Here is a 25933-nt window from a genome sequence, read left to right on the forward strand (position 1 = left end):
TGTTTCCGTTTTACCATGAGCCGGTAATCAAGAATTAAATTGTGCTGATGACGATTGGCTATCGGAAGCGACAAATACAAATTGGCGCCTTATTTTCGCGAGCAGAACGAGGCAATACAAGGCCCTGCTTCTCCGCGGATCACGTGGACGGGTTTGCCCCTCCAACGCTGATTGATAAGAATTCCGCTGACCAAACGCCGCGGAGCGTCAATTGGAGATCTCTGACTCTTTGCTCGACTGCTTCCTCCTCCCTCCCTCTGATTTATTCCGTTGGAGACCTCGTCTCACTTCCTTCAATACCAGGCGCTTATCTTCCCTTCGCAATCCGAGTCAAGGACCTTTGACTTCGTCTGCCTCGAGGCAGAAAATCACTGATTGACCCCATATCCGACCGCATAGACGATAGACAGCCACAATGGCGCCATCCTTCGTGAGCATCGACACAACCCCCGACTTCGACATGACACCCGCTCCCTCAAAGTCCGCCGACAGCGGCAAACGAACCCTCCTGCTCGCACCCCCCTCAATCGCCACCCAAGAAGACAAACTTCGCACACTCTTCACAACCTACGACCGCAACACGACAGACCTGCAGATGCTCGACCGCGTATCGGCAGGCTTCGTCTCCCTCCCTACAAGCACATACGATCTCGTTCTTGTCCTCACAGACTCAGATGGCACGAGGCGGTCCGAGGCGCTTCAGCTGCTCAAGCGTGAGGTCTATGCGGCAGTCATTCCGGCTATGAAGGGTGGTGCGAAGTTGCAGACGGAAGATAACTTCTTTGGAGAGGCCGAGGAGCGAGAGGCTGTGCTTGCGGGACTAGTGAAGAAAGACAATGGGTTTGAGAAGATGGATGTTAGCAATGGGGCTGCGGTGCCGTTGAGACTGGGCAGGAAGAAGAAGACTACCGCTGCTTCTGCCCCAGCTCCAGCTCCGGCCCCGGCTGTACAGCCCCCTCCTATCATCAGTTCCGAGGATAACGATCTGAATGATGATGAGTTGATAGATGAGGATACCCTTCTGTCGGCCGAGGACCTCAAGAGGCCCATTGTTCCACGTGAGTACCGCGTTACCGTCATATCAATGCTCAGACTAACCCCCTCCAGCTCCAGAGTGCCAACCCAAAGCCGGAAAGCGACGTCGCGCCTGCAAGGACTGCACCTGCGGTCTCGCCGCCCAGATTGAAGCCGAGGACAAGGAACGTCGCGAGCAAGCAGACAAGAACCTCAACGTCATGAAGCTCGAGACGGACGATCTGAACGAACTTGACTTCACAGTTCAAGGCAAGACCGGTTCCTGCGGTAACTGCGCCCTTGGCGATGCCTTCCGATGCGACGGCTGTCCCTTCATTGGTCTTCCGGCCTTCAAGCCGGGCCAGGAGGTTCAGATCTTGAATGACGTTGCCCAGCTTTGAGGAGTCGAGCTGGGTCCACTTACGGCATGCATGTGTTGGTTTACGGCGGGGGATTCGCATTGGGGTTTGTGGAGTTTGCTTCCATGGCGTCCGCTTTGATTTGAGTTGCGCTTAGACAAAATCATGATTCGCTTGCTGGCCATTGACATTGGGGATTTGATTTTGGGTATTTTAGATAATGATATAACGTTTTATGTTTCTTTCATTGCTCTTGGTTTTGCACTGCTATTGAGAAAATCTTGAAAATCTCCTTGGAAGAACCGTAACTGGAACTTGGGAGAAGGACGCTGACTGACTTTGTTAGATTGCCAACATCTGTCGACCGTGGTGGTGGGCACTAGCCTCGAGCGCCCTGTCGGGGATGAGCCGTTTGTGCTAAGATGCCAGAACTGCAGCCTCGGCTCGTATCCGTGCATCCACCCCAGATTATATTACCGTACCCTCCCCAGGTCGATTAATCCTACTCCACGAACGCCGCGGCGCTGCTCGACTTTTTGGCTAATCTCCGAATCTCTACCGTCCTAGTACCCTCCTGCGACCCCAGGTCACCGGACTGAACGCGGGGAATACCACTGCGACTACGCCGTTCAACTTCTGCGTCAAAGTCAACTTGAAACCCCGTTCGTCTCTCGCCGTAATCGGTCTGACACTGGCCCAATTAGGTTGAACTTGAGAACTACAGTCTGAACCCCTCGACTAGCCGGTGATGAACGATGCACCGCCTAAATCACCTGGTCGACGCCGAGTCCATTCATCGGGACGACCGGATACAGAATGTCTCAGAACCCCGCGAGTGTGGCTGGCCAATTCTAAGATTCATTCAAGTTGTGGAGGTAGGTTCAAGACACTAAAGCGCGGGATGCCAACTTCCTCGAATCAGAACCGTGTGACTTCATCTATTTTAGATTGATGCAGGGTCTTACCCCAGCTTTTCGGAAGTTCCTGGCATTTACTGGCAGAACAAGCCTCAATTTTCGCAGTCGTTGCCCAGAATGGATTAGAGCAACGTTGTTCCTTTGAACGTGTGTCTGTGCAACAGTCCTCACAGTTCGATTTGGCCTTCTTCCCACCGGAGATGCGGCCCAACTCTGGATCTAGTCGAACCAGGGCTGAAATGTGTCCAGTCATCGATCTGCGTGTTCGACTAGCGTTCGCCTAAACGAAATGACATACAGGGAACCTCTGGAGAAGCGAGGGGAATATGGTGTCATGGTCACCGGCATGTGCTTTCCTACTTTACACCTTGCCGGTTTATAAGCATCTGCTTCAGCCTTCGAAGAGCTTTTTCGTGAAACATCGCTGGCACATCCACTCTCGTTTTCGGCCCTTAGTTACCAGAGCCTATCTGTTCACTCGCTTCTCAGCTTGTTTATCACCGTATAACTATGAAATTCAAACCAACCGCTCTGTTAGCCGGCTTCTTAGCCCTAACAACAACCGTCGCTACGCCTACAAAGGTTATCCGTCAGCCAACCTTGATTCAACGCGATGCCGCTGCAATCGTTAGTAAGGTCGCCGATATCAACACTCAGATCCTCGCTCTGGGCTCCGACATCGCCGCATACTCCGGCGGCGACACCTCCGCAATCGAGGAGACGTCAAACCTACTCGTCACTGCTATCAACGAGGGCACGGACATCGTCCTCGCCAGTGAGACTCTCACAAACACCGAAGCCTTGGACCTCGTCACCCCGATCCTAGATCTGACCAGCAATGTGGACACGACAATTTCGGCGCTCATTGCTAAGAAAGATCTTGTTGTTGCTGCCGGCTCGGGACCAAGCGTCTATGCGCAGCTGACGGCGCAGTTGACTGCTGCCAATGCATTTGCAGAGGCTTTGAGCAGCAAGGTTCCCGCTGCGCTGGAGGATGTTGCTAACGAGCTCTCGGCGGGTATTCGGACGAGCATCCAGAGGGGCATTGATGCTTATGCGGATGTGGCGAACCCTACGTCTACGAGTACTTCAACCACGGCCACCTCCACTAGCACGTCGACTACTGAGACATCCTCGACCACTGAAACCACCTCCACCAGCGAGACCACGTCGACCACCGAAACTACGCAGACCACCACCCACACCAGCACGACGACGGACACCACAAGCACAACTGAAACCACAACCACTCCCCCTACTAGCACCTCGACTACGTCTGAGCCCTGCGAAACGGATACTGAGACCCCTCCTCCGTCGTCTACCACTACTCCTTGCGAGACCGAGACCCCTGAGCCAACCACTACTCCTTGTGAGACCGAGCCTCCAGAGCCAACCACTACTCCTTGTGAGACCGAGACCCCCGAGCCCACCAGCACCCCATGCGAGACCGAAACCCCCGAGCCGACAAGTACTCCATGCGATACCGAGACCCCGGAGCCAACTAGCACTCCATGCGAGACTGAGACCCCGGAGCCAACTAGCACTCCATGCGAGACTGAGACCCCGGAGCCAACTAGCACTCCATGTGAGACCGAAACTCCCGAAACTCCCGAGCCCACGAAGACGCATACATCAACGACCGATGAGCCTGAGCCAACGAAGACGCATACGTCAACGACTGATGAACCTGAGCCAACCATGACACATACGTCGACTGCTGATCAGCCCGAGCCCACAAAGACACATACGTCGACTACTGATGAGCCCGAGCACACGAAGACACATACCTCAACTAGCGATGAGCCCGAGCCAACCAAGACCGAGACATCCGAAACCGAACCACCCGGTCACGAACACACAAAGCCTCCAACCTTAGAACCAACCGACTCCAGCTCCACAACCCTTATTCCCACGACCTCACCAACCGGAGTCTCCCCAGCACCCACCGGTGGAGACTCAGGTGAGCCTGAGCCCGAGTCCCCCACCGAGACCGACACAAGCCCTGAGTCTCCAGAACCTACTGGCGGAGACTCTGACGAGACCGAGCCTGAACCCGGATCTGAGGTTCCTACCACTACCAGTACGAGCCCCGACGCCCCGGAGTTCACTGGTGCCGCGGCCACGAACGCGCTCAGATCTTCCCTTCTCGGCGCGATGGTCCTCGGTGGTGTGATTATGGTTATCTAACCGTGAACTGATATGGTGTTGTTGCTTTGCCTTGTTCAACTTGAATAATGTTAATCCTCCCCTTAATGCGTCTAGTTTTACGATCAATAATCTCTAGTATCTAGTATTGTAAAATGAAACATATATGCCATCTCGAAGTCCCTTTCCCTGAAAAGTATACTTCATGCCTCACTACAAAGAGCTCATCGAGCCTAGATGACACGAATAATAGAAGCCCGAACCCGCGGGCACAAGTTTTGGTAGTCCGACCCCTACCAGGAATCCACAGAAAACACCCGACTTACAAACTCTAGATCTAGAACTAAGGCGCCAAAGGAACTAGAAGACACCCCCACAACCCAGTCCCAGCCAAACTCATCCTCCATCAGTCCCAGCCCCCTCACCTCCCTCCCGAAACGAAGCCGGCGCAAACACCCCGCCCGCCCTCTGATCCCTCGCCCCCCCATCCCGGCCAACATCAAAACAAACATCCACGCGCCTCCTCGTCTCCTCCCGAATCCTCTCCCTCCAGACCGCCCCCCTCTTGCCCCGAAGCCTCCTACTATAAACCCCCCACAGCCTCGGCAAAACACCCACATCCAGAGCACAGTAGTCAATCATCCCCTGGCTCATAGGGCGCTCATTGAAAACATCATACGAGCCACCGCGTTCCGGCGTGGAAAGCCTAAGACCTCTCCTCTTGATACGGCGCAGGATCCCAGCGCCGGAAGTTGAAAGGCCCGCGTCGCGGAGTATGCATTTGCCAAGTCCCCACAGCAGGGTGCGGTCGTGTGTGCGCGCTGCGAGCTCCATGAGCTGGATGTCTTGGATGCCGGCGAGGTAGATGCCGTATTGGGCGTAGAGGGCGTCTGAGTCGGCGCGGACGTCGAAGAAGGCTTTTTCGACTGAGGGGGACTCGAGTATACTCTTCAAGCTTAATGTGCATGGCTGTGGACCTGGTTGAGCTTGGTTTGTGTCCGTCTTGGAGTCCGCTGGCGTTGTGAATGCGGCGGCTCCCAGGGTGTGGACGTCAACCAGGTAGATCTGGTCGAGCGGGAGGTGGAAGATCTGCATTATTGAGATTGAGCCGTGGCGCGAGAGGGCGCGGCCTTCGAGGTCGATGTACAGCGAGGGGGGGTTGTTTGGGAGGGATTCATTAAGGTGGGAGAGGAGGTCTTTGAGTTTTGGCATGGTGTCGATGAGTTTGGGTTGGGTGGTGCTGATGGGATTGGGGAGTGTTGAGAGCCGTGTTTTCTGGATCCAGGGGGATAAACATGAGGCTGATCTAGAGTGGAAGATGTATCCATTGCCCTTTCTGGACATGGAGAAGAAAACCATGGTGACCGCGGCGTTAGGTTTCTGGAATTACCCCGGGATCGCAGCGATTTGACTCTAGTACTGCGAAAAGAAGGGGCCTTGTTGAAGAGGAAAGAGGAAAGGAAAAGAAAATGGCACCACAAAGAGGTTCGAACGAGCGACCTTGAGTTTCCCAAGGTTGCCCGCGCCAAGACCTCACTGCATCAACTCGGATTTGCTTTCTTTTTGTTTGCTAACGGAGTTCCTCTCTTGCATCTGCCCACAGATACAAACGAAGGCTTAAGAAGAGTGCCCTTCCGCCGTTCTCACCAGCAGCATCTGACCCAGATCATATAGTACGACATCCAGTCTCTACCCCGCTTCATTTATTCATGTAATCATCAGCATTGCTAGCATACAACCAAGGATGCTACCAGAGCCTCTTCCAGCGGACCTTCAACTCTCGGTCGGGCGGTATCCCCACGGCCCCGATATATTCCCTCGAGTTCTGAGCGCGACGGTCGGACTTGGTTCCATCTGGACTCACCCACGCGACTATTTCAATGTCGAACCGGGTCAGCAGTGTCGCTAGCGTTATGAGGATCTCCTGCTTGGCAAAGACACGGCCGGGGCAGATAGATGGGCCGCCGCCTGATGCATATGAGCCTTGCTGTTAGTAACGGCCACGGTCAAGGAATAGGGTCATTGAGACGCACCGTAGGGTAAGAACGAGCTGCTGTGCCCGGCCATCGTGAACTCGGTCTTGCCATTCTCATGCTTTAGATTCCGCCCTGCCCAGAACTCCGTCGCCGGGTGCCCGGGGGCGCTCCACACCTCGTCGTAGTGCCCGATCTGGCTGGGCGCTTGGATGAATGAACCCGCGGACAGCCTGTACCCGTCAAGCGTGATGGGCTGGGTGACCTCGCGGGTGATGTTGATTGAGATGTGCAGCCGCAGCGTCTCGACATACAGTGACTGCAGCAGGGGCATGGAGAGGAGTTTCTGGGCGTTGAAGGTGCGGGCCCCCGTTACTGGGTCGGCATTGCTAGCGGCGAGACACTCGTCGCGCACGGCGCGGTGCAGCTCCGGGTCTGCGATGATCTCCATCATGGCCCAGGTGCACATGGGCACGGAGTTGGCGTTCGTCGCGAAGACGATGGTCGCCACCATCCCAGCCGCTGTCTCGATGGAAAGGCTGCTCGACGCCCACCGGATCAGCTCCCGCGCCATCCGCGACCCATAGCACGGCTCCCACTCTGCGTCTGCGTTGGCGTCGGGCCCGTTTCTGTCCCACTCGCCGGCGGCGAAGTCAAGCCAGCGGCGACACATGGCGTGGAACCGATCGCGCACCTGCCACGGCTTGCGGTTCATCCACTTGGGCAGCCCCCACATCAGCTGCGGCGCGAGGTGCGCAAACTCCCACATGGTATCCCAGAACCCCGGGTTAAGACGCACAAGATGCGGGCCCATGAACGCCTCCAGGGCGGCGTCGGCCATTTCCCTCTCGAAGAACTGGGCCAGTCCGACTTCGGCCCACTGGCCTACAGGGTGCTTGTTCAGGCGCTCGGAGAAGATCTGGTAGTACTTGTCGGCTAGAAGATTGGCCCGCTCGGCGCGCAGGAGGTACTCGGAGAAGACGTGGTGCTGGTCGTGCCAGAGACGCGGCTGGCCTGGTTTGGGCTCGTAGCCTGGGATGGGCTTCTTGCGGCGCCCGGACTTGTCCTGTGCGAATTTAGCCAGCTCCGCGCTTGTCGCGCCCCAGACGTTGCCCATGACCTGTAGGAAGAAGATGTCCGGGCTGATGCTGTTCGAGGGCTGGTTGATGTCGTGGATGTTCTTCTCCCCGGAGACCATGTAGATCTTCTTGAGCCCCAGCCGGAACTGGATGACTTTGCTGCTTTTGGTCGCCGCGCTACAGAGAACAGACGCTGTCAACGGGGCTGGGGTTCAGCGGTGGCAGTGGCAGGCTTACGCGATTCGCTCAAGGAAGCCTTCCATGTTCGTCATGTATTGGTAGGTGTTCTTTACGATGGGCCCATTCAGGAACGGCGGGGTCTTCTCTCTGGGGCCACTCCATCGTGAAAGAATGAGACTCAATGCAAGGCATAGTCCTATGGCAGACAGCGGTGCCGCCCAAGTATCTGGACGGTATAACGACGCGAGCTGGGTCCCCAGGGCGTTCATCCTGACGTGGACGGGTTGGCTGGACGACACCGTCTGCCTGGCTAGTTCTTTATGTAGACTAGTTGCAGCATGGTCCTGGCTCGTGCTGGCTCGGACGATTCGGATGGTACCCCTGCGTGGCTGTTGCACGAAATTACCGATTGGATGCGGACATGACTTCGGGAATTTCAGTTTAGGCTGGTTGTCGGAGTTGGCTTTGCTTGGGATCGCCTCACTCCCCGAGCATACTCTATTTAGCCCGGGTCTGCGACTGCTGCATGATTCAGGAGGATTGCCGGAACCACCACTGAACCCGTTTAGCCATGTCATCGACAGACTCAATGTGGGTTGGGGCCGTGGCTTTAGTGCGTACCCTACCCCCTATGCAATGACACCTAGTCTAAGGCGCATGGATAGGCCATGAGCACCGTCGCCCTGGGCCTCCTTCATCAGATATGGACGGATCCGCTCCGAAAATACCCCGGCCCCTTCATCGCGCGTGTATCCAGGATCCCCTACATGTGGCACACTGTCAGAGGCGACACCATCTTCTGGATCAAGCAGCTGCACGAGCGTTACGGCGAGGTGGTGCGCGTTGCCCCCGACGAGCTCAGCTACACGACTCGAGACGGCTGGGCCGAGATCTACGGCCACACGACCGGCGACAGAAGAACCACGCAGAAAGACCCTCGCTTCTACAGTACCTTTGGCAACGCCCAGGACATCCTCAACGCCGACGACGACACCCACCCGCGCTTCCGCCGCAACTTCTCGCACGGCTTCTCCGACCGCCTGCTCAAGGAGCAGGAGCCCACCATCCGGCACTACGCCGACCTGTTGGTGCAGAACCTCCGCCAGACCAGCGGCCGCCCCTTCGATCTCCTCGAGGTCCTCAACTTCACCACATTCGACATCATGGGCGACCTGACCTTCGGCGAGCCGCTGGGGCTCCTGGAGGGGTCCCCCGAGTATATCCCCTGGATCAAAGTGGTCTTTGCGACGGTCAAGTCGGTGGTTCTGTTCCGGCTGGGCCGCTACTTCCCCCTCCTCATGCCGCTGGTCACGCACCTTTTGATCCCCAAGTCGCTGCAGCGCGAGCAGATGCAGAACTTCCAGAACTGCATCGAGCGAGTCGACCGGCGCCTGGCAAAGAAGGACGCCCGACCCGACATCTGGGGGTTGATTTTGAGACGCGAGGTCGACAACGAGGACAAGGGCAGGGCGCGTCTGACCGTTGAAGAAATGTACACCAACTCGCAGATCTTCATGATCGCCGGCACGGAGACGACGGCCACCCTCCTCTCGGGACTGACTTACTACCTGCTCACGAACCCGGACAAGCTGGCGATCCTGCGCAGCGAGATCGAGACCGCGTTCCCAGGCGGCGACGGCGAGATGACCATCTCCCGACTGGCAGCGTTGCCTTACCTAAACGCGTGCATCGAAGAGGGGCTGCGCATGTATCCCCCCGTCCCCGTCGGCCTTCCACGGCTGGTTCCCGCCGAGGGCAAGATGATCAACGGGGAGCGAGTCCCGGGCAAGGTAAGGCGAGAACCTGTTCCAACCATCCAGAGTCAGATCAATGACAGCCCTGCACCAGACAGCAGTCTCCGTAGCGCAGTGGGCGACCTACCGAAGCCCGCAGTACTTTAAGAACCCAGACCAGTTTGTCCCCGAGCGCTGGACAGGCAGCGAGGAGTACGCGGGCGACCACCGGAAGGCGCTGCAGCCGTTCTCGTTTGGGCCGCGCAACTGCCTAGGAAGGAAGTATGTAGTTGCCCATCTCGATCTCCTGGTTCGTGGCCTTGGTACTCCGTACTAACGCGAAGCAATGCAGTCTCGCCTACCACGAAATGCGTCTTATCCTGGCCAAGGTGATTAGGAACCTGGAGCTAAGGCTGTGCCCCGAGTCGGTCGGATGGAGTGAGCAGAAGGTGTTTAATGTGTGGGAGAAGCGGCCGCTCATGGTGTCGGCTCGGGCGATGATGGTCTAGTGTAGTCTCTCAACGGTAGCAAGGAACTTCTTGGAGATAAAAGCTTCAGTTATTCCCACTGAACTCTTTTTCGAGACCATCCCATGACGTATCTCTGCATCAGGAATCACAACCTCCGACACTGTCAGTATCTCCGACTGCTACCTGGTAGATTAGACGTCTCCAACTTCCCTGCCGATGGTATGGGCTGCGAGTCATGTAGTCCTTGATAGTCAGTGAAGACTGCAGGCCTAGGCATGGATCAGACGGCATCGCCAATAAAGGCCACAGGAGGGGTCGAGACGCGATCAGTGACAGTCTGACAGATTCACAATCACAGGGCAGAAGGTCCACTCCTCCGAGACAAGCCTTGCTAGTGCACTGGAGGATCCGCGCTAGCACTCGAGCTGAGGACAGCCCGGTTGCTGCCTCCAGTCCACTGTGCCCCTCCGATAAGCCTCAGCATGCAGCTGGGGGTATTTAGGCCCTTCCGGCAGGTCTGCAAAGCAGCAGCAGCAGCAGCAGAAGAAGTCGCAGTCATGGCTGACTATACGCAACTTCCGCCGCGCACATCTGCAGGCAAGCGCTCGGCCTGCGACCGCTGTCGGACACAGAAGCTGGGCTGCATGCGTGTCCCTGGCCACCCGGGCGATGCCTGCCTGCGGTGCGTGCGCTCGCAGGCCGAGTGTGTGACGAGCTCCTCCAGGCGGCCCGGCCGGCCCGTGAGAGCGGCCGCTGCGTCGTCTCCTGCTGCCCTGCCCAGTCCGGACGTGGAGGCGGATGTGGATGTGGATGTGGACAACTTTCCCATTGCCGCCCTCGACATCCCCTACAACATCCCCTACGACCTCCCCTACGACTCTTCCCTGGTGTTCTTGCCCGACTACCTCCCAGACGGCCTCGCCTACAGCGGCGACCGCTCACCGACCCCCATCCTAGACCACCATTCACCCCTCCTCGACCACCGCTCCACCCCGTCCACCCCGTCGCCGCCACACAAACACCACCAGCGTTTCTTGCGCCTGCACCAGACGCTCTCCCACGAGCTCGCCCTCGTCCAATCCACCCAGTGCGATCTGGCCGAGGTCTTCCGCGTCACCTGCGTCCACCCAGACATCCCACCCCGCTCGGGCCTCAAGACGGCCCCCGAGCCACACACTGACACCACCCACCGCGCTTCTACCTCGACCTCTGCATCGCTCTCCTCGCCTAAGTCCAACCCGCTAGCAACCGTGACCACCCACGCCGCCGAGTTCCTCTCCCTGCTCCATACCCTGCATCCCCTCGACACCACAGCCGCAACCACGACCACAACGCCAACAACGCCAGACCTCCTGACCGCACTCTCCTGCTACATCCTCCTCGTCTCCATCTACGACGCTCTCCTCGCCCAGTTCCTCGCCGCCGCCGCAACACACGCCGCCGCCCCCGACACCGCTGCCCCCGTCCTCGCCCTCGGCGGCCTCCCCGTGCCCCTCGCCCCAACCCTCCCCGCAAATCTCCTCATCTCGCTGCTGAACAGCCAGCTGCAGCCCATCGAGACCTGCCTGGGGCTTCCTGAAGTGCTGAGGGTGTGCGAGGGCGGGCGGTCACCCCCGGGGGTTGGTCCAGGGCACAACGCTGGGCTCTTTGGACGGCCAGGCGGCCAGGCGCTTTGTATGGCACTGGTGCAGGTTGAGGGGGAGCGAGCTGGAGGTCATATCGGGGTTGGGTCGGGGGTGATGGGTGTGGTGGCAGCGTTGAGGGAGAAGAGAAGGCGGGCGCTGGGGCTGTGATACTGTAGTGTCCTTGTCATTGGACTGTGACGAGGGGAATACGTTATGTATGTCCCGCTGCCATTGTATCGCTTGACATGTCTGGTTCTGGTTACTGGCGCTAGGGATTCGTATAGTAGAATGGCATCTAGATGGGTTCGTCTCCGTGCTGATACTGGACCAACGGACATAGCTTGTCGTGACGATTCCAGGGCTGGTGCTATGGTAGTTTGTTTTCAGACTAGGTACGGAGGCTGCCTTATTCTCCCTGCTGTTTATACTGCTTGTTAGCGTGCTGGAAGAGCCAACGAGCAGATAACACTTGATGAGGATGATATGAGAAGGACCCACTGCCTGGGAGTCCAACTCGGAAGCCCGTGCCGGTCTCGTTGGTTGCGTCTCATGCTCGTCGACAGTGCTGACTGCTGTTGCTGCGGCTGAACACAAGCCTCGCTCCTGAGTCCTCGGAGCCTCCGTGAGGTGATGGTTCCTTCTTCTCGGTGTCTGCGGTCCCGAGCACATGGGCTGCGAGATCAGGCGATCGTCTGAGATCCCTTGCAGCCCCTGGTCAGCACTCGACAGGCCCAACATTCGGGAATTTCTCACAACGGTCTTCTTCCAACATTCCTCATATCCTGGTCGGGTAATACTGGCTCTTACTAGAACACAGGCTGCGCCAGGCTCGGGAGTTTTGCTTCGCCCCCAAGGCCGGTTGCGAGATGGCCAGTGATAAAAGGAGCTGCACCCCAGGGGCTCTGTCTGCATCATCAACTCGACTCCAGATCCATCATCATTCGCAGCCATGGCCCGCCTCCTGTGGACTCTCGCTTCGCCTTCTCTGTTCCTGGTCCTGGTCTCTGCCACAAGCACCTGCAAGCCTGTCCCCGGCGACAACGACTGGCCCTCTGCGTCTCAATGGCACAAGCTGAACAGCACAGTCGACGGCCGTCTGATTGCTACTGTGCCCTTGCCGAGTGTCTGCCACAACGGGCCCATCGGAGCATTCAATGCTGACGCCTGTGCCGCGGTCCAGAGCGCGTGGACCGACTCGACCACCTTGTAAGCCTACGCAATCCAGTCAAGATTGGCGTTGCACTGACCTTGCCAGCATCGATGCCCCCGCCGAGGTGATGAACCCCTATTTCCAGAACCAGAGTTGCGACCCCTTCACTTCCGAGTACCGCCCCTGTGTGCTGGACAACTACGCCAGCTACTCGATCAAGGTCACCGGCGCCAGCGATGTCGTGGCAGGCCTCGAGTTTGCGCGCCAACACAACGTGCGCCTGGTCATCAAGAACACTGGTCACGAGTGCGTCCCAGCCATACCCTGAGTATACTCTAGCTAATACACCTCCCAGCTTCGCCGGTAAATCCACTGGAAAGGGCTCCCTCTCCCTCTGGATGCACAACCTGAACACCACCGAGATCCTCCCCACCTACACCAGCAGCCACTACACCGGCCCCGCGGCCAAGCTGGGCGCCGGCGTCGTCGCCGGCAACGCCTACACCACCGTCGCCGGCGCCGGCTACCGCATGCTGGGCGGCACCTGCCCCTCCGTCGGCCTCGCAGGCGGCTACACCTCCGGCGGCGGCCACAGCCTCCTAAACGGCCTCTACGGCATGGCCGCCGACGCCGTCCTCGAATGGGAAGTCATCACCGCCGCCGGCGAGCACCTCGTCGCCTCGCCCACCGCCAACCCAGACCTCTACTGGGCCCTCACCGGCGGCGGCGCAGGCAACCTCGCCGTCGTGCTCAGCATGACGACCAAGATCTTCCCGGAGGGCCCCATCGGCAGCGCCGCGCTGACCATCAACGCCACAGACCCAAACTACCGGCTCGCCATGGAAGCCCTCTGGACCTTCCTGCCGGCCTTTGTCGACGAGGGCCCCAACACCTGGGACTTCGTCATGGCAGCCACGGGCTTCGCCTCGCTGGGCCTGACGGCGCCCAACAAAACCGCCCCGCAGGTCCACACCCTGCTGACGCCCTTCCTCGACGCCCTCGACGCCCACGCCATCAACTACACCTTCGCCCCGGTCTCCTACCCATCCTACCACACCTACTTCACCACGCAGATCGCCTCCGGGCTGAACGTCGACCCAGCCAACATCCAGCTGACAAGCCGCCTGATCCCGCGCACCGCCGTGCAGAACACCACGCAGCTCGCCGGCGTGCTCGACGCCCTGAAAGCCTTCACGGACGCCGAGCACTGGGAGATCGGGTGCCACGCGCTCAATGTCGCGGGGACGCCGCGCACGGCGCCCAACGCGGTGTACTCCAAGTGGCGCGGGGCGGTTGCGAACTGCAACATCGTCAGCTACTGGGACTGGGACGTCGAGTGGAGCGAGATGCAGGCGCGCAAGGGGTACCTGGTCGGCACGCTGATTCCGGGGCTGGAGGCTGCGACACCGACGGGCGGGAGCTATCTGAATGAGATCGATGCGCAGTATCGGGGGGATTGGAAGGGGCAGCTCTATGCGGAGAATTATGCGGCGCTCTTGGGGTTGAAGCGGAAATATGACCCGGGCCATTTGTTCTATGCGCGTTTTACTCCGGGCAGTGATTATTATACTGTTGATGCGGCGGGAAGGTTGTGTACTGCCTGAGTGTGGACGGGGTTTGAGAAGGTACTCTGGTTAGGGGTGGTTTGTGGATGGACGAGGTGGTATGGGACTGGTGGCTGGTGGCGATGATGGGTCAGTAGGAGATTAGATAGTGCAATTATACAGTACTGGTGTTTGCATGTGAGCAGCTGTCCTATCCCTGCATGCGACCAGGCTTCCCGGGGAGTTGACCATAGTCACTGCTTGATGCAGCTGAGGAATACATATTCAATGCAGACTTTGCATATGTACTTAGCATCGAGGCTTACGATAAACCGTTTATCTAGTGCCATATATACCCCCTACTCCAGCAAGGATCAGACCAGACCGATCCAGAGCAGGCTCATAATGCATGGGCAGTACTACCATAACGTGATATAACTGAATATCAAGGATAGCTAAATCCTACAGACTGCCTTCAGATCCACAAAGCAATGCAATCATCTTCGTATCTCTCCAAACTGAACACAACTAAATCTCATGACACAAAAGCCCAGCGTCAAACTGACAAGCGCACCACCTGGTCCTCCCTACTTCGAAAGCCCCTCCAAATCAAACTGCGCCTTGTCCTTGTCCACGGCACTCAACTCCCTCACCTCCTCCACCACCGCCAACCTCGCGCGCAGCGCCCCGGTAACCAGCGCCGTCGCCGTCGCACTAACAGGCAAAAAGATCGGCACCTTCTCGCCGCGCGACGCAATCCGGACCAGCAAGTGCGCCAAATCCGCCGCGTCAAGCCCAGCGCCGCTCGCAAGATTCTGCTCGACAAAGGCATCCAGCATGCGCGAGGGCATGCCCGCGTCCGCATACGCCGGGTGCGGCGTAATGACCTTCTTGCTGCTGGTCTCGAAGTTCGTCTTGACGGCCGCCGGCTCGACGAGGCAGAAGCTGATGTTCCAGTCCGGGTGCATCTCGCGCGCGACCGACTCCGTCCACCCCTCCACCGCCCACTTGCTGGCGTGGTAGAAGGCGTGTCCCGGGAACCCGCATACGCCGGCGAGCGAGGAGATGTTGAAGATGAGACCCCCGCGCGGCTGGGCCTGCCGCATGAGTGCCAGCGCGCGCAGCGTCACGCGCACCAGGCCGAAGAAGTTGGTTTCCAGCTGTGCGTGCATCTCGGCCTCGCTGACGGCTTCGGTGTCGCCGGCGAGCGAGTAGCCGGCGTTGTTGACGACCACGTCGAGCGTGAAGGTGGGCCCGAAGTGGGTGGCTGCGGCGGCGAAGGCGGCGTCCACCGAGGCCGGCGAGTCGACGTCTAGGGCGACCTTGAGGATGTTGGGGGTCTCGGGGAGGTAGGAGAGGGTGGAGGGGTTGCGGGCCGTGGCGATGAGGCGCTGCTTGGGGTTGCTGGCGACTAGGATGGCGATCTCGCGGCCGATGCCGCTGGAGCAGCCGGTGACTGGGTGGGTTGTTAGTTATCTTGATGGTGCGGAGGGGTTGTCCAGCAGTCACTTACCCAGCCAGGTGGCGTCGGCGGGGAGGTGGTACGGCTTGGTGTTGACGGGGTTCATGGTGTCGGTATTGATGATGCTTGATCGTGCTGGTTCTGGGTCTCTTGCTTCTGCATCCTGTCTGGTCTGATGTTTTATACCACGGGCTGTTGCCGGAGATGGAAGCTCCGAGGGTGGTTATCTCCGAGCGAGCCCTGGGAGGGCATGCGTGAGAAAGGGCCGGGGGCCAATGGGAGGAACAGCTTTGCGAGCAAGCCAATGCGCGACCGGTTGCAGCCATGCCGAACAGGCCAACGGTGGGCCGGAGGATTGGAGGATCGCAGCCCCTGCACAAAGGGTGTCTGTCTGCACAGGGCAAGCTCCGGCTGTGCAGGTGGACTGTCTGCTTGCCCTAATGCCCGTGCGATTATTGTCCGACCGGACCCTCCTGGTCGATGCCGATGTCAAGGCAGACGTCAGACCTACTTATCGTCAGTCTTACTGCATCAGCTCGCACCATGCTGCCCGTCCGCCTGCCCTCGTCGCCATGTCCCTCCCAGCACTGCAAACCGCCCTCGTCCAGACCCCCCTCGCCTCCGGCATCGACCTGCCCCTCACCATCAACCATGAAACCCCCATCCCCAAAGCCCCAACCGAGCACCATGTGCTCGTCCGCGTCCTGGCCGTGGCGCTGAACCCTAACGACCACAAGATGATCACCCACCTCAACATGCCCGGCGGCGTCGCAGGCTGTGACTTCTGCGGCCTGGTCGAGCCATCACCAGACGGCCACACCGTGCCTCGCTTCCCCGCCGGCACCAGAGTCTGCGGCGCCCTCTTCGCGTATAATCCGGCGCACCGCAACAACGGCTCCTTCGCCCAGTGGCTCGTCGCCGACTCCCGCCTCCTCGTCAAGGTCCCCGACGCCTGGACCGACTTCGAGGCCGCCTCCCTGGGCGTGGGCTGGTCCACCCTGTGCCTGGCCTTCTCCGACCCCGACGCCCTGGCACTAGAGGGCCTCCCAACGCAGCCCACCCATAAGACAAGAGACCCAGTGCTCGTCTACGGCGGCGGCACAGCGTCAGGCACCCTCGCCTGCCAACTCCTAACCTTGTAAGTCAGCCCCACGAACCACGCACGCGAGCACAAAGGCCCCAGCCCCAGCCCCATCGCAGTGGATTCCTCTACCATACTCACCCCAATCCCCAGAATGGGATACACCCCGCTAGCAGTCGCATCCGAGCGCTCCTTCGCGCTCGCCAGGAGCTACGGCGCCGCCGCAACAGCCAGCTACACCTCCAAGGACTGCGTGGGCACCATCAAATCCCTGACCGAAAGGCCCATCCGCCACGTCCTCGACTGCATCACCGACATCGAGTCCGTGCCGATCTGCTTCTCTGCGCTGGCGCGCACGGGCGGCCGCTACGCCTGTCTCGAGGAGTGCCCTGCCGCGTGGCGCACCCGGCGCGCCGTCCGCGTGAAGGAGGTGATGGGGTTTCAGGTGTTGGGGGTTGATATGGATCTCGGAGAGTCGACGTATACGAGGCCGAGGAGCCAGCGGCTGATGGATATTGGGATGGTGTGGGCGAGGGAGATGGAGGTGTTGATGGAGACGGGGAGGATTAGGGCGCATCCGGTGAGGGAGGTGGAAGGCGGGTTTGAAGGGATTGTGAGCGGGTTGGAGATGTTGAGAAAGGGCGAGGTCAGGGGCCAGAAGCTCGTTGTGAGGATTCCGGTTTAGAAGTGTTATTGTACCGTACCGTACCGTACTGTATTACTGCTATGGTCGAGGTCTTGGCACGTGTCAGGTGACCTTGTGTCGCCTTAGGTGCCTAGCGTAGCTCTCGCGATAGTCAACTCTTACTCTCTAAATCCCACAAGTTCACCCTCGTCACCAACTCCTACCCCTAGATCCACCAACATGGCCTTAACCTTGAACTTGGAAGAATGAATGGAGGAGTTGTGTTCGGCAATATGGCATTTCAGTAGGTAGAGGCTCAGCTATCGTCCAGGTGATGGCAAGTGTGTGCTGCACCTCTGGCTGACACTCCTCACCTGCAGGAATCTCCGAGTCGCGTCGCCGGGCTGGCTCGCTCAGCTCGAAACTCCGTCTCCAACCCCGTCTCCAACCCCGTCTCCAACTCTCGCTCAGATGATCGGGAGGATCGGCACGGAGGCCATCATGGCCGAACAGGGGTATGCTCCAACATCAAGCTACTGCCAATGCACGTAATTCCCGATTCCTCACAAGTCGGGCAATCTTCGGAGGCTCGGCGGCGATGGACCCTTCAACGGACATCATGCATGATCATATATGTGTTATACAATGGATTGGAATGCACAGTTGTGAAGACATCAGCTTCAGCATTCCCTTCAACATCCTGCTACGATCCATGATGACACGAACCTCGCCCATCAACGAGCCAATTGCCCTGGTCGGCAGTGCATGCCGCTTCGCCGGCGGAACGACCTCCTCGTCCAAGCTCTGGGAGCTCCTGAGCAAACCCCGTGATGTGCGCAGCGAGATTCCCAACTCTCGGTTCAACGCCGAGGCCTACTACCACCCAAACCCGGCCTACCACGGACACAGCAACATCCGCCACTCCTACCTCCTCGACGACGATGTGACCACCTTTGACACCGAGTTCTTCGGCATCAAACCTGTCGAGGCCAAGGCCATTGACCCGCAGCAGCGGCTTCTGATGGAGACCGTCTACGAGGGGCTGGAGTCGGCTGGGTTGACCATTGACGGCCTGCGGGGGAGCGACACGGCCGTCTATGTTGGCGTCATGTGCTCCGACTATGAAGCCAACCTGATTCGGGATTGTAAGCAGACTGCCGTGGCGTTGAATGAGAAGTGGACTGACTGAGTGACGGGCTGCAGTGAACACAGCGCCCACGTACACCGCAACCGGCATCGGACGCAGCATCATGTCCAACCGCATCTCCTACTTCTTTGACTGGCACGGCCCTTCTATTACCCTTGATACGGCCTGCTCGTCCAGCCTGGTTGCCGTCCACTTGGCAGTGCAGTCGCTGCGCTCTGGCGAGTCGCGTGTTGCTCTTGCCTGCGGCTCGAACCTGTGCTTGGGACCAGAGAACTATGTTGTGGAAAGCAAGCTCAAGATGCTGTCGCCCGATGGTTAGTCCCCGGCCCTCACCAGAACTGCGTCCGAACGCTGACCGCAGAATAACCAGGCCGCAGCAAGATGTGGGACAAAGATGCCAATGGCTACGCCCGTGGTGATGGTGTCGCCGCCGTCGTGCTCAAGACGCTGAGTGCAGCAATTGCAGACGGCGATGATATTGAATGCATCATCCGAGAGACTGGACTCAACCAAGATGGAGCTACAACCGGCATTACCATGCCAAGTGCCACTGCACAGCAGGCCCTAATCCGCAGTACATATCACAAGGCCGGCCTCAGCCTGGAGAAGGCCTCGGATCGCCCTCAGTTCTTCGAGGCCCACGGCACAGGTACCCCAGCCGGAGACCCCATCGAAGCCGAAGCCATCGCCCGGGCATTTTTCGGCGACGGATACGCGCTGAAACGTGATGGCGAACCCCTTTATGTCGGCTCCATAAAGACCATCCTCGGCCACACAGAAGGCACTGCCGGCGTGGCCGCCCTGATGAAGGCATCTCTGGCCCTGCAGCACGCCACCGTGCCTCCCAACATGCTCCTGAACAACCTCAGCGACCGCGTCGCCCCGTTCACCAGGAACCTCCAGATTCTGCAGCAGGGCAGGCCGTGGCCGCAACTCGCGCCGGGCCAGCCACGACGAGCCAGTGTGAACAGTTTCGGGTTTGGCGGTGCCAATGCTCATGCCATCCTCGAAAGCTATGACTCTGCCCCCGGCCGTTGCTCCCACTCGACGTCCGATGCCCAGGGGCCGGTTGTCCCATTTGTCTTCTCGGCCCTCTCGCGCCAGTCATTGGCCTCCAGTTTGTCAGCCCACGCCGACTACCTGCAGGCTAACCCCTCCACTTCCCTCGTTGACCTGGCATACACGCTGCACAGCCGTCGCTCGACATTTGCCTACCGCATAACATTTGCGGCCACTACCGCGGATGACCTGACATCCAGGATCCGCGCAGAGCTGGACGGCACAAAGATCGAGGAGCTCGGCGTGAGATTCTCCGCCCCATCCGCAGGCAAGCGGCGCAAGCTCCTGGCTGTCTTCACCGGCCAAGGAGCGCAATATCCGCGAATGGCAGCTGAGCTGATTGAGAAGTCCGGCACAGCACGGGGAATTATCCGCCAGCTGCAAGGCCACCTCGATCAACTGCCCAAGGAGCTCCGACCAGACTGGTCCTTGGAGGAGGAGCTTTTCGCAGCGGCAGAGTCCTCGCGTGTCATGCAGGGCGCCTTCTCCTCGCTGGCCACGGCGGTGCAGATCTTGCTGGTGGATCTCCTGCGGCTCGCTGGCGTCAACTTCGACGCCGTGGTCGGCCACTCCTCTGGCGACATTGCCGCTGCGTACGCGGCTGGCTACCTAACAGCCCGTGATGCCATCTGCGTGGCCTATTTCCGAGGCCATCTGCTCTCACAGGTTCTCCGCGAGAATCCCAACGCCATGCAGGGGGCAATGCTGGCAGCCGGCATGTCGGAAGAAGATGCGGCAGCACTGTGCGACGACGAGGCCCTGAAGGGACGTGTGGTTGTTGCAGCCGTGAACTCGTCTTCGAGCGTAACTCTCTCCGGAGACTCGGATGCTATCGACGAGGTCAAGACTGTCCTGGACGACGAGCAGACCTTCAACCGCAAACTCAAGGTCGACCGCGCCTACCACTCGCATCATATGCGGCAAGGAGCGGATCCATACGTGAAAGCCATGCGCGCCGCAGGTGTTCGGGCCGTCGAGCCCAAGGATAACCAGATTACCTGGGTGTCGAGTGTCTACGGGCGCCAGGTCACGCCCGACATGGCGCTCAGCGCTGAATATTGGGCGGAGAACATGGTGCGGCCGGTGCTCTTCTACCAGGCACTCAAGACCACCCTGGAGACTGGCGAGTTTGACATCGCAATTGAAGTCGGCCCGCATCCTGCTCTGAAGGGTCCCAGCAGCCAGACTATCCAGGAGGTTCTGGAGAAAAGCATGCCCTACTCGGGCGTCCTGTCCCGGGGCATTGACGCCGTCACAGCCACCGCCTCGAGCTTGGGCTTTCTGTGGACCCAGTTAGGCCATCAAGCCCTCGCCTTGCAAGACTATGACCGGGCTGTGAGCGAGGTCAAGAGGCCACGGGCCGTGCTCAAGGGACTGCCGGCGTACCAGTGGAACCACGAAGAGTCCTATCGCCACGAGACCCGGGCATCGGCCAAACTGCGCAGCACGACGGCTCCGTGGAATTCGCTGCTAGGCGCACAGCTGCCGGAGAGCTTGCAGCAGCGTATGAGCTGGGGCCAGCTCCTCCGGTCAAGCGAGCTCCCCTGGCTCTCGGGCCACCAGGTCCAGAGCCAGACCGTCTTCCCGGCCGCCGGATACATCTGCACGGCTCTCGAAGCCGCCATGGTGCTCGCAGCCGACCGCGATATCCGCCTCATCCAGCTGCGGAACTTCGTCATCCATCAGGCCCTGACCTTCAGTCAGGACGACGCCGGCATTGACGTCGTCACCTGTCTATCCGACATCCGCGCCAGCGGCAGCAACCGCGTACGCGCCCAGTTCACCTACTCAGCCGGCCTGCGGCCTGATGAAATGGTGCTGGTTGCCCAGGCGGAGCTCGACATGACCCTCGGCCAGCCCTCGGACGCAACCCTCGCCTCGCGAGCCCCCGTCCCGCCACACACCATCGCCGTCGACCCAGAGCGCTTCTACACCTTCCTGGCGACGCTCGGCTACGGCTTCGCAGGCCCCTTCCAGTCCCTATCTTCCCTCCGGCGTAAACTCGGCAAATCCATCTGCAACATCAAGCCTGCAGACCGCGACGCCTTCGGCCACCCGCTCCTCGTCCACCCAGCCGAAATGGACGGCGCAATCCAATCCCTCATCCTCGCCTACAGCTACCCCGACGACGACCAGCTGCTAACAATGCACCTACCCACGCGCATCGGGTGCATCCGCGTCAACCCGGCCCGCTGCGCCTCCATGGCGGACATGGTCGCCGACTCCACCCTAGCCGGCCGGCAGTCAGCGGGCTTCCTGGGCGACGTGAGCCTGTACACGGCCAACTCAACACACGCAGCCGTGCAGCTAGAGGGCGTCGAGCTCGTCCCGCTCGGCGCCAGTACGGCCGGTAGCGACCGCAAGGTGTTTTCCAAGTACCACTGGGTCCCAACGCGTTTGGACGGCGACCTCGCAGCCGTGGATACCGTTGTCAGCAAGCACCATGAGGAGATCCTCATGGCGCTCGAGCGCATCTCAACCTACTACCTGCGACAGTTCGATCTCCAGGTTCCCCAGGATTCGCCGCTGCGCACGACCAGCCCGACGAGCCACTACCTAAGGTACGCGCGCCATATCACGGGCCTGGTTGAATCGGGAAAACACCGCTGGGCGCGGAAGGAGTGGCTGCGCGACACGAAGGAGGAGATGCTGCGCGCAACAGTGGCCTTTGCAGAGCTCTCGGACGTGCGTGTGATGCACCTGGTCGGCGAGCAGATGCCGCGGGTGTTCAAGGGCGAGACGAACATGCTGGAGGAGTTCCGCGTTAACAATGTGCTCGACGAGTACTACGAGAAGGGGTTTGGGTTCCTGCAGTCGGGGCTTTGGATGAGCCGGACGATCGCGCAGCTCGCTGCGCGGTATCCGCATCTTAGTATCCTGGAGATCGGGGCTGGCACGGGTGGTGCAACGAAGCGCATCCTGCGGCATTTGGGGGATAACTTCCTGCGATACACGTTTACCGATGTGTCGAGTGGATTCTTCGAAAAGGGGGCTGAGGTGTTTGCCCAGTACAAGGATCGCATGGTCTTCAAAACGCTAGACTGTGGACAGGATCCTGTGGCGCAGGGATATGCGGAGGGCGGGTATGATGTGGTCGTTGCCTCGCTGGTGATCCATGCCACGCCGGACCTGGAGGTGACGATGCGGAACATCCGCAAGCTTGTCAAGCCCGGTGGGTTTCTTGTGGTCGCGGATGGAAGCAACAACGGGCAGCCACATGGGACGGGGGGGTTCATCTTTGGCCCGCTGCCTGGGTGGTGGCTGGGCGTTGAGAATGGACGGCCGCTGTCGCCATTTGTGTCGACGGCCGAGTGGGAGCGCTTGCTGCGCGCCAGCGGGTTTGCAGGCATTGATTCGACGGCGCCCAAGGGGTTTGAGGACGTCATTGGCATGACTGTCTTTGCGGCGCAGGCCGTCGACGACAAGGTCAATTTCCTACGCGAGCCGCTGAGCACCCAGGCCTCTGAACAGGCGCCGATCAGTAACCTAGTCCTGGTTGGTGGCAGCACGGCAGCAACACTTCCACTGGTCTCGGCCGTTAAGAGCAGTTTGCAGGACAAGGCGCTGCAACTACATGTGTTTAAGACGCTCGCGCAGGTGGACACCCGCGTCCTCGATCCTGACTCGCTGGTGGTCTGTCTGACGGAGCTGGACAAGCCGGTATTCAAGGACATCACGGCGGACGAGTTCCTGGCCTTCAAAAGCATTTTCGCGCCGAACGTCAAGCTCTTCTGGGTCACCAGCGGGCGCCTGGCCGAGGAGCCCTTCACCAACATGACCGTCGGCTTCGCAAGAACAGCCGTGCATGAGATTCCGGGCCTGCGGTTCCAGAACGTTGACGTCGCTGATGTAGCACGCTTCGACCACCGACACATGCCCGAGATGATATTGAGGTTCCAGGCGCTAAGCGGGCTCGGTGAGACTGAAAGCGACAACCTTCTGTGGGCTCTGGAGCCGGAGATTGCGGTCGACGCACAGGGAGAGGAGCTGGCTCCGCGTTTGCGGCCCGTTGCGGCGCGGAATGACCGGTACAACGCTGCGCGTCGCCCCATCACCAAAAACCTGGATGTCACCAGCCACCCCTCGGTCCTGCAGCGAGACGGCGAAGGGTGGACGCTGCACGAGGTCTCCAGGTGGAAGATCCCTGCCGACGCAGCTTCCCACCGTAAGCTGCAGGTCAGCCATGCCGTCCTCTCGGCTCTGCGGACGCCCCAGGGACACAGGTTCCTTGTGTTGGGCCGCGATGTTGAGACCCACGGCCAATATTTGGCGTTGCTGCCCTCTATGCAGTCCGTCGTCGAGGTTCTGAGGGAGGCTGCGGTGGTGCGCCCTTTGTCGGGGCTATCAGACGCGCAGCTCCTGACCGAATGCGCAGCGTCTCTGGTCGCCACAGCCATTATCGAGCCCATTGTCGGTGACGCCGCGGTGGTCGTGCACAACGCTCCGAAGCTGGTGGCCCAGGCCATTGCCAACCAGGCGGATCGTAAGGGAGTGCAAGCCGTGTTCCTGAAAGATTCGACGCTGGAGCCCCCTGCCGGGGAGTCAGCGATCATCCTAGAGCCGTACATGACCCATGCAGAGCTCGCCCCGCTCATTCCCTTCAATACTGCCTGTTTTGTGGCCCTCGGCTCGGAGGAGTCGGAAAACGCCGCCACAGTCCGATCTTGTCTGCCCCGTCACTGCAGAACTGATGATGCGACGACGCTGTACGCTCCCACGGGTTGGGAGAGTGCTACCAGCGATGCATCTGCGGGAATCCTGGGACAGCTCCTACAACGTGTCGTGGACGGGGTGCAGAGTGGAGATGAGACAGCAGGCCAAACTGAGACCGTCGGTGTCGACGAGCTCCTGCAGGGTGCAACCCTGGAGAACCCTACCGTTGTCCTTGACTGGACTCGATCGAGCACCTACCCCGTGCGCATCAGTCGCTTGGACTCGGTGACCTTCTTCAAGGGAGACAGGACCTACTGGATGTGTGGGCTCTCCGGCGCACTGGGCATCTCCCTGTGTGACTGGATGATCGAGCGCGGCGCCAGACATCTGGCCCTGACCAGCCGCAATCCCAACATTTCTCCCAAGTGGATTGAGGGGCACGCGCGCAACGGCGTCACCGTCAAGATCTTCCCATGGTAAAGTTTCCGTGCTCAGCTTCATGTGCAATTCTAACGCAGGACAGTGACGTGACCAACGAGCCAGCCCTCCGCAAGACCCACGCAGTCATCAGGGACACTCTCCCTCCAATCTCGGGAGTGCTCAACGGGGCCATGGTCCTCCGCGACGTCTCGATCCAAAACATGTCCTTTCAACAGATGAGCGATGTCTTCCGGCCAAAGGTCTATGGGAGCATCCACCTGGACCGCATCTTCGCCAACGAGCCCCTCGACTTCTTCATTCTCTTCTCCTCGATCAACTGCGTCATCGGCAATCTCGGTCAAGCCAACTACTCTGCAGCCAACACCTTCATGACCGCGCTTGCCGCCCAACGCCGAAAGCGTGGCCTCGCCGCCATTGCCATCGACATCGGCGCCATCATTGGCGCCGGTTACATGGAGCGCGAGTCCAGCAAGGCGCTCGACCTGACCGTCTCCAAAATGGCGCTGATGCATCTGTCCGAGCAGGACTACCACCAGCTCTTCGCCGAGGGCATTGACGCCGGCCGTCCGGACTCGGGTGACGAAGCCGAACTGATCACGGGTCTGCTGGATATTCCTGCAGCCCGGGGCCCGAATGCGCCTAGATGGCAGGCCAACCCTACATTTTCGGCGTTTGTCATCCATCAAACGCAGGAGAGCGGTGCGGCGTCGGGGGGCGAGGCTGCGGTTTCAATCAGGGATCAGTTGGTGGGCTGCAAGTCTGCGGGGGCGGTGTTGGGTGTTGTCAAACGTATGAACCATATCCTGTCCTGCTAACTCTCCTTGTTCTTTGCAATTACGCGAGCTAAACATATCCATGGATAATAGGGACATTTGCCGCCCAGCTACGGAACGTGCTGCAGATGAGCACCGCCGACGAGGACCTGATGGCCGTGCGCAGCCGTGACATCGGACTCGACTCGCTCATCTCTGTTGACATCCGCTCGTGGTTCCTCAAGAACTTCGAGGTCAGCATCCCCGTGCTGAAGATCATGGGCAACGACACCATGGCCGAGCTGGCCGAGCTGGTCGCCACCCAGCTTCCTCCCGCCCTGATCCCAGAACTGGGCGGTGATTCGCCGAAGCGCGAGGAGGAGAATGCAGGTGCAAGCGAGAATGATGTTGAACGAGCCAGCTCCTCTGGCGGTGACGACTCCCTCGACTCCTCCTCCTCCTCCTCCTCCAACACAGCCCCCACCACGCCTGCCCTGACCCGGCCCCCCTCGCGCGTGCAAAAG

General features: G+C 59.7%; 10 protein-coding genes across 10 annotated transcripts in view; 7 read left to right on the forward strand and 3 right to left on the reverse strand.

Annotated features, from left to right (window-relative positions):
- Positions 1–415: 415 nt before the first annotated feature.
- Positions 416–1415, forward strand: DSM5745_08678 (Fe-S cluster assembly protein dre2; the record flags this gene model as incomplete). The annotated part of the gene is made up of 2 exons (XM_026750694.1): positions 416–1058; positions 1108–1415. The coding sequence occupies 2 exons, from the start codon at positions 416–418 to the stop codon at positions 1413–1415; spliced, it is 951 nt and encodes a 316-aa protein (XP_026600707.1).
- Positions 1416–2800: 1385 nt separating this feature from the next.
- On the forward strand, positions 2801–4477 carry DSM5745_08679 (uncharacterized protein; the record flags this gene model as incomplete). Its single annotated transcript, XM_026750695.1, has 1 exon — positions 2801–4477. One exon carries the CDS (start codon positions 2801–2803, stop codon positions 4475–4477), a length of 1677 nt encoding a protein of 558 aa, XP_026600708.1.
- A 354-nt stretch (positions 4478–4831) lies between these two features.
- Positions 4832–5794, reverse strand: DSM5745_08680 (uncharacterized protein; the record flags this gene model as incomplete). Its single annotated transcript, XM_026750696.1, has 1 exon — positions 4832–5794. The coding sequence occupies one exon, from the start codon at positions 5792–5794 to the stop codon at positions 4832–4834; it is 963 nt and encodes a 320-aa protein (XP_026600709.1).
- A 388-nt stretch (positions 5795–6182) lies between these two features.
- Positions 6183–7936, reverse strand: DSM5745_08681 (cytochrome P450; the record flags this gene model as incomplete). The annotated part of the gene is made up of 3 exons (XM_026750697.1): positions 6183–6418; positions 6469–7664; positions 7725–7936. The coding sequence occupies 3 exons, from the start codon at positions 7934–7936 to the stop codon at positions 6183–6185; spliced, it is 1644 nt and encodes a 547-aa protein (XP_026600710.1).
- A 320-nt stretch (positions 7937–8256) lies between these two features.
- Positions 8257–9909, forward strand: DSM5745_08682 (cytochrome P450; the record flags this gene model as incomplete). The annotated part of the gene is made up of 4 exons (XM_026750698.1): positions 8257–8280; positions 8333–9457; positions 9561–9682; positions 9753–9909. The coding sequence occupies 4 exons, from the start codon at positions 8257–8259 to the stop codon at positions 9907–9909; spliced, it is 1428 nt and encodes a 475-aa protein (XP_026600711.1).
- A 443-nt stretch (positions 9910–10352) lies between these two features.
- DSM5745_08683 (Zn(II)2Cys6 transcription factor domain-containing protein) lies at positions 10353–11663 on the forward strand (the record flags this gene model as incomplete). Its single annotated transcript, XM_026750699.1, has 1 exon — positions 10353–11663. The coding sequence occupies one exon, from the start codon at positions 10353–10355 to the stop codon at positions 11661–11663; it is 1311 nt and encodes a 436-aa protein (XP_026600712.1).
- Positions 11664–12444: 781 nt separating this feature from the next.
- DSM5745_08684 (uncharacterized protein) lies at positions 12445–14249 on the forward strand (the record flags this gene model as incomplete). The annotated part of the gene is made up of 3 exons (XM_026750700.1): positions 12445–12701; positions 12751–12951; positions 13001–14249. 3 exons carry the CDS (start codon positions 12445–12447, stop codon positions 14247–14249), a joined length of 1707 nt encoding a protein of 568 aa, XP_026600713.1.
- Positions 14250–14776: 527 nt separating this feature from the next.
- Positions 14777–15757, reverse strand: DSM5745_08685 (uncharacterized protein; the record flags this gene model as incomplete). The annotated part of the gene is made up of 2 exons (XM_026750701.1): positions 14777–15645; positions 15703–15757. The coding sequence occupies 2 exons, from the start codon at positions 15755–15757 to the stop codon at positions 14777–14779; spliced, it is 924 nt and encodes a 307-aa protein (XP_026600714.1).
- Positions 15758–16091: 334 nt separating this feature from the next.
- On the forward strand, positions 16092–17417 carry DSM5745_08686 (zinc-binding alcohol dehydrogenase family protein; the record flags this gene model as incomplete). Its single annotated transcript, XM_026750702.1, has 2 exons — positions 16092–16789; positions 16886–17417. 2 exons carry the CDS (start codon positions 16092–16094, stop codon positions 17415–17417), a joined length of 1230 nt encoding a protein of 409 aa, XP_026600715.1.
- A 655-nt stretch (positions 17418–18072) lies between these two features.
- Positions 18073–25933, forward strand: part of DSM5745_08687 (Polyketide synthase) — a gene marked incomplete at both ends in the record, with an annotated part of 8987 nt that continues 1126 nt past the window's right edge. Inside the window, 5 exons of the mRNA XM_026750703.1 lie at positions 18073–18502; positions 18561–18818; positions 18875–24692; positions 24740–25446; positions 25524–25924. Coding sequence (XP_026600716.1) covers positions 18073–18502; positions 18561–18818; positions 18875–24692; positions 24740–25446; positions 25524–25924 — 7614 coding nt within the window. The remainder of the gene's footprint in view (positions 18503–18560; positions 18819–18874; positions 24693–24739; positions 25447–25523; positions 25925–25933) is intronic.

This window comes from Aspergillus mulundensis, assembly GCF_003369625.1.
Source record: "Aspergillus mulundensis strain DSM 5745 chromosome Unknown scaffold_10, whole genome shotgun sequence".
NCBI lineage: Eukaryota > Fungi > Ascomycota > Eurotiomycetes > Eurotiales > Aspergillaceae > Aspergillus > Aspergillus mulundensis.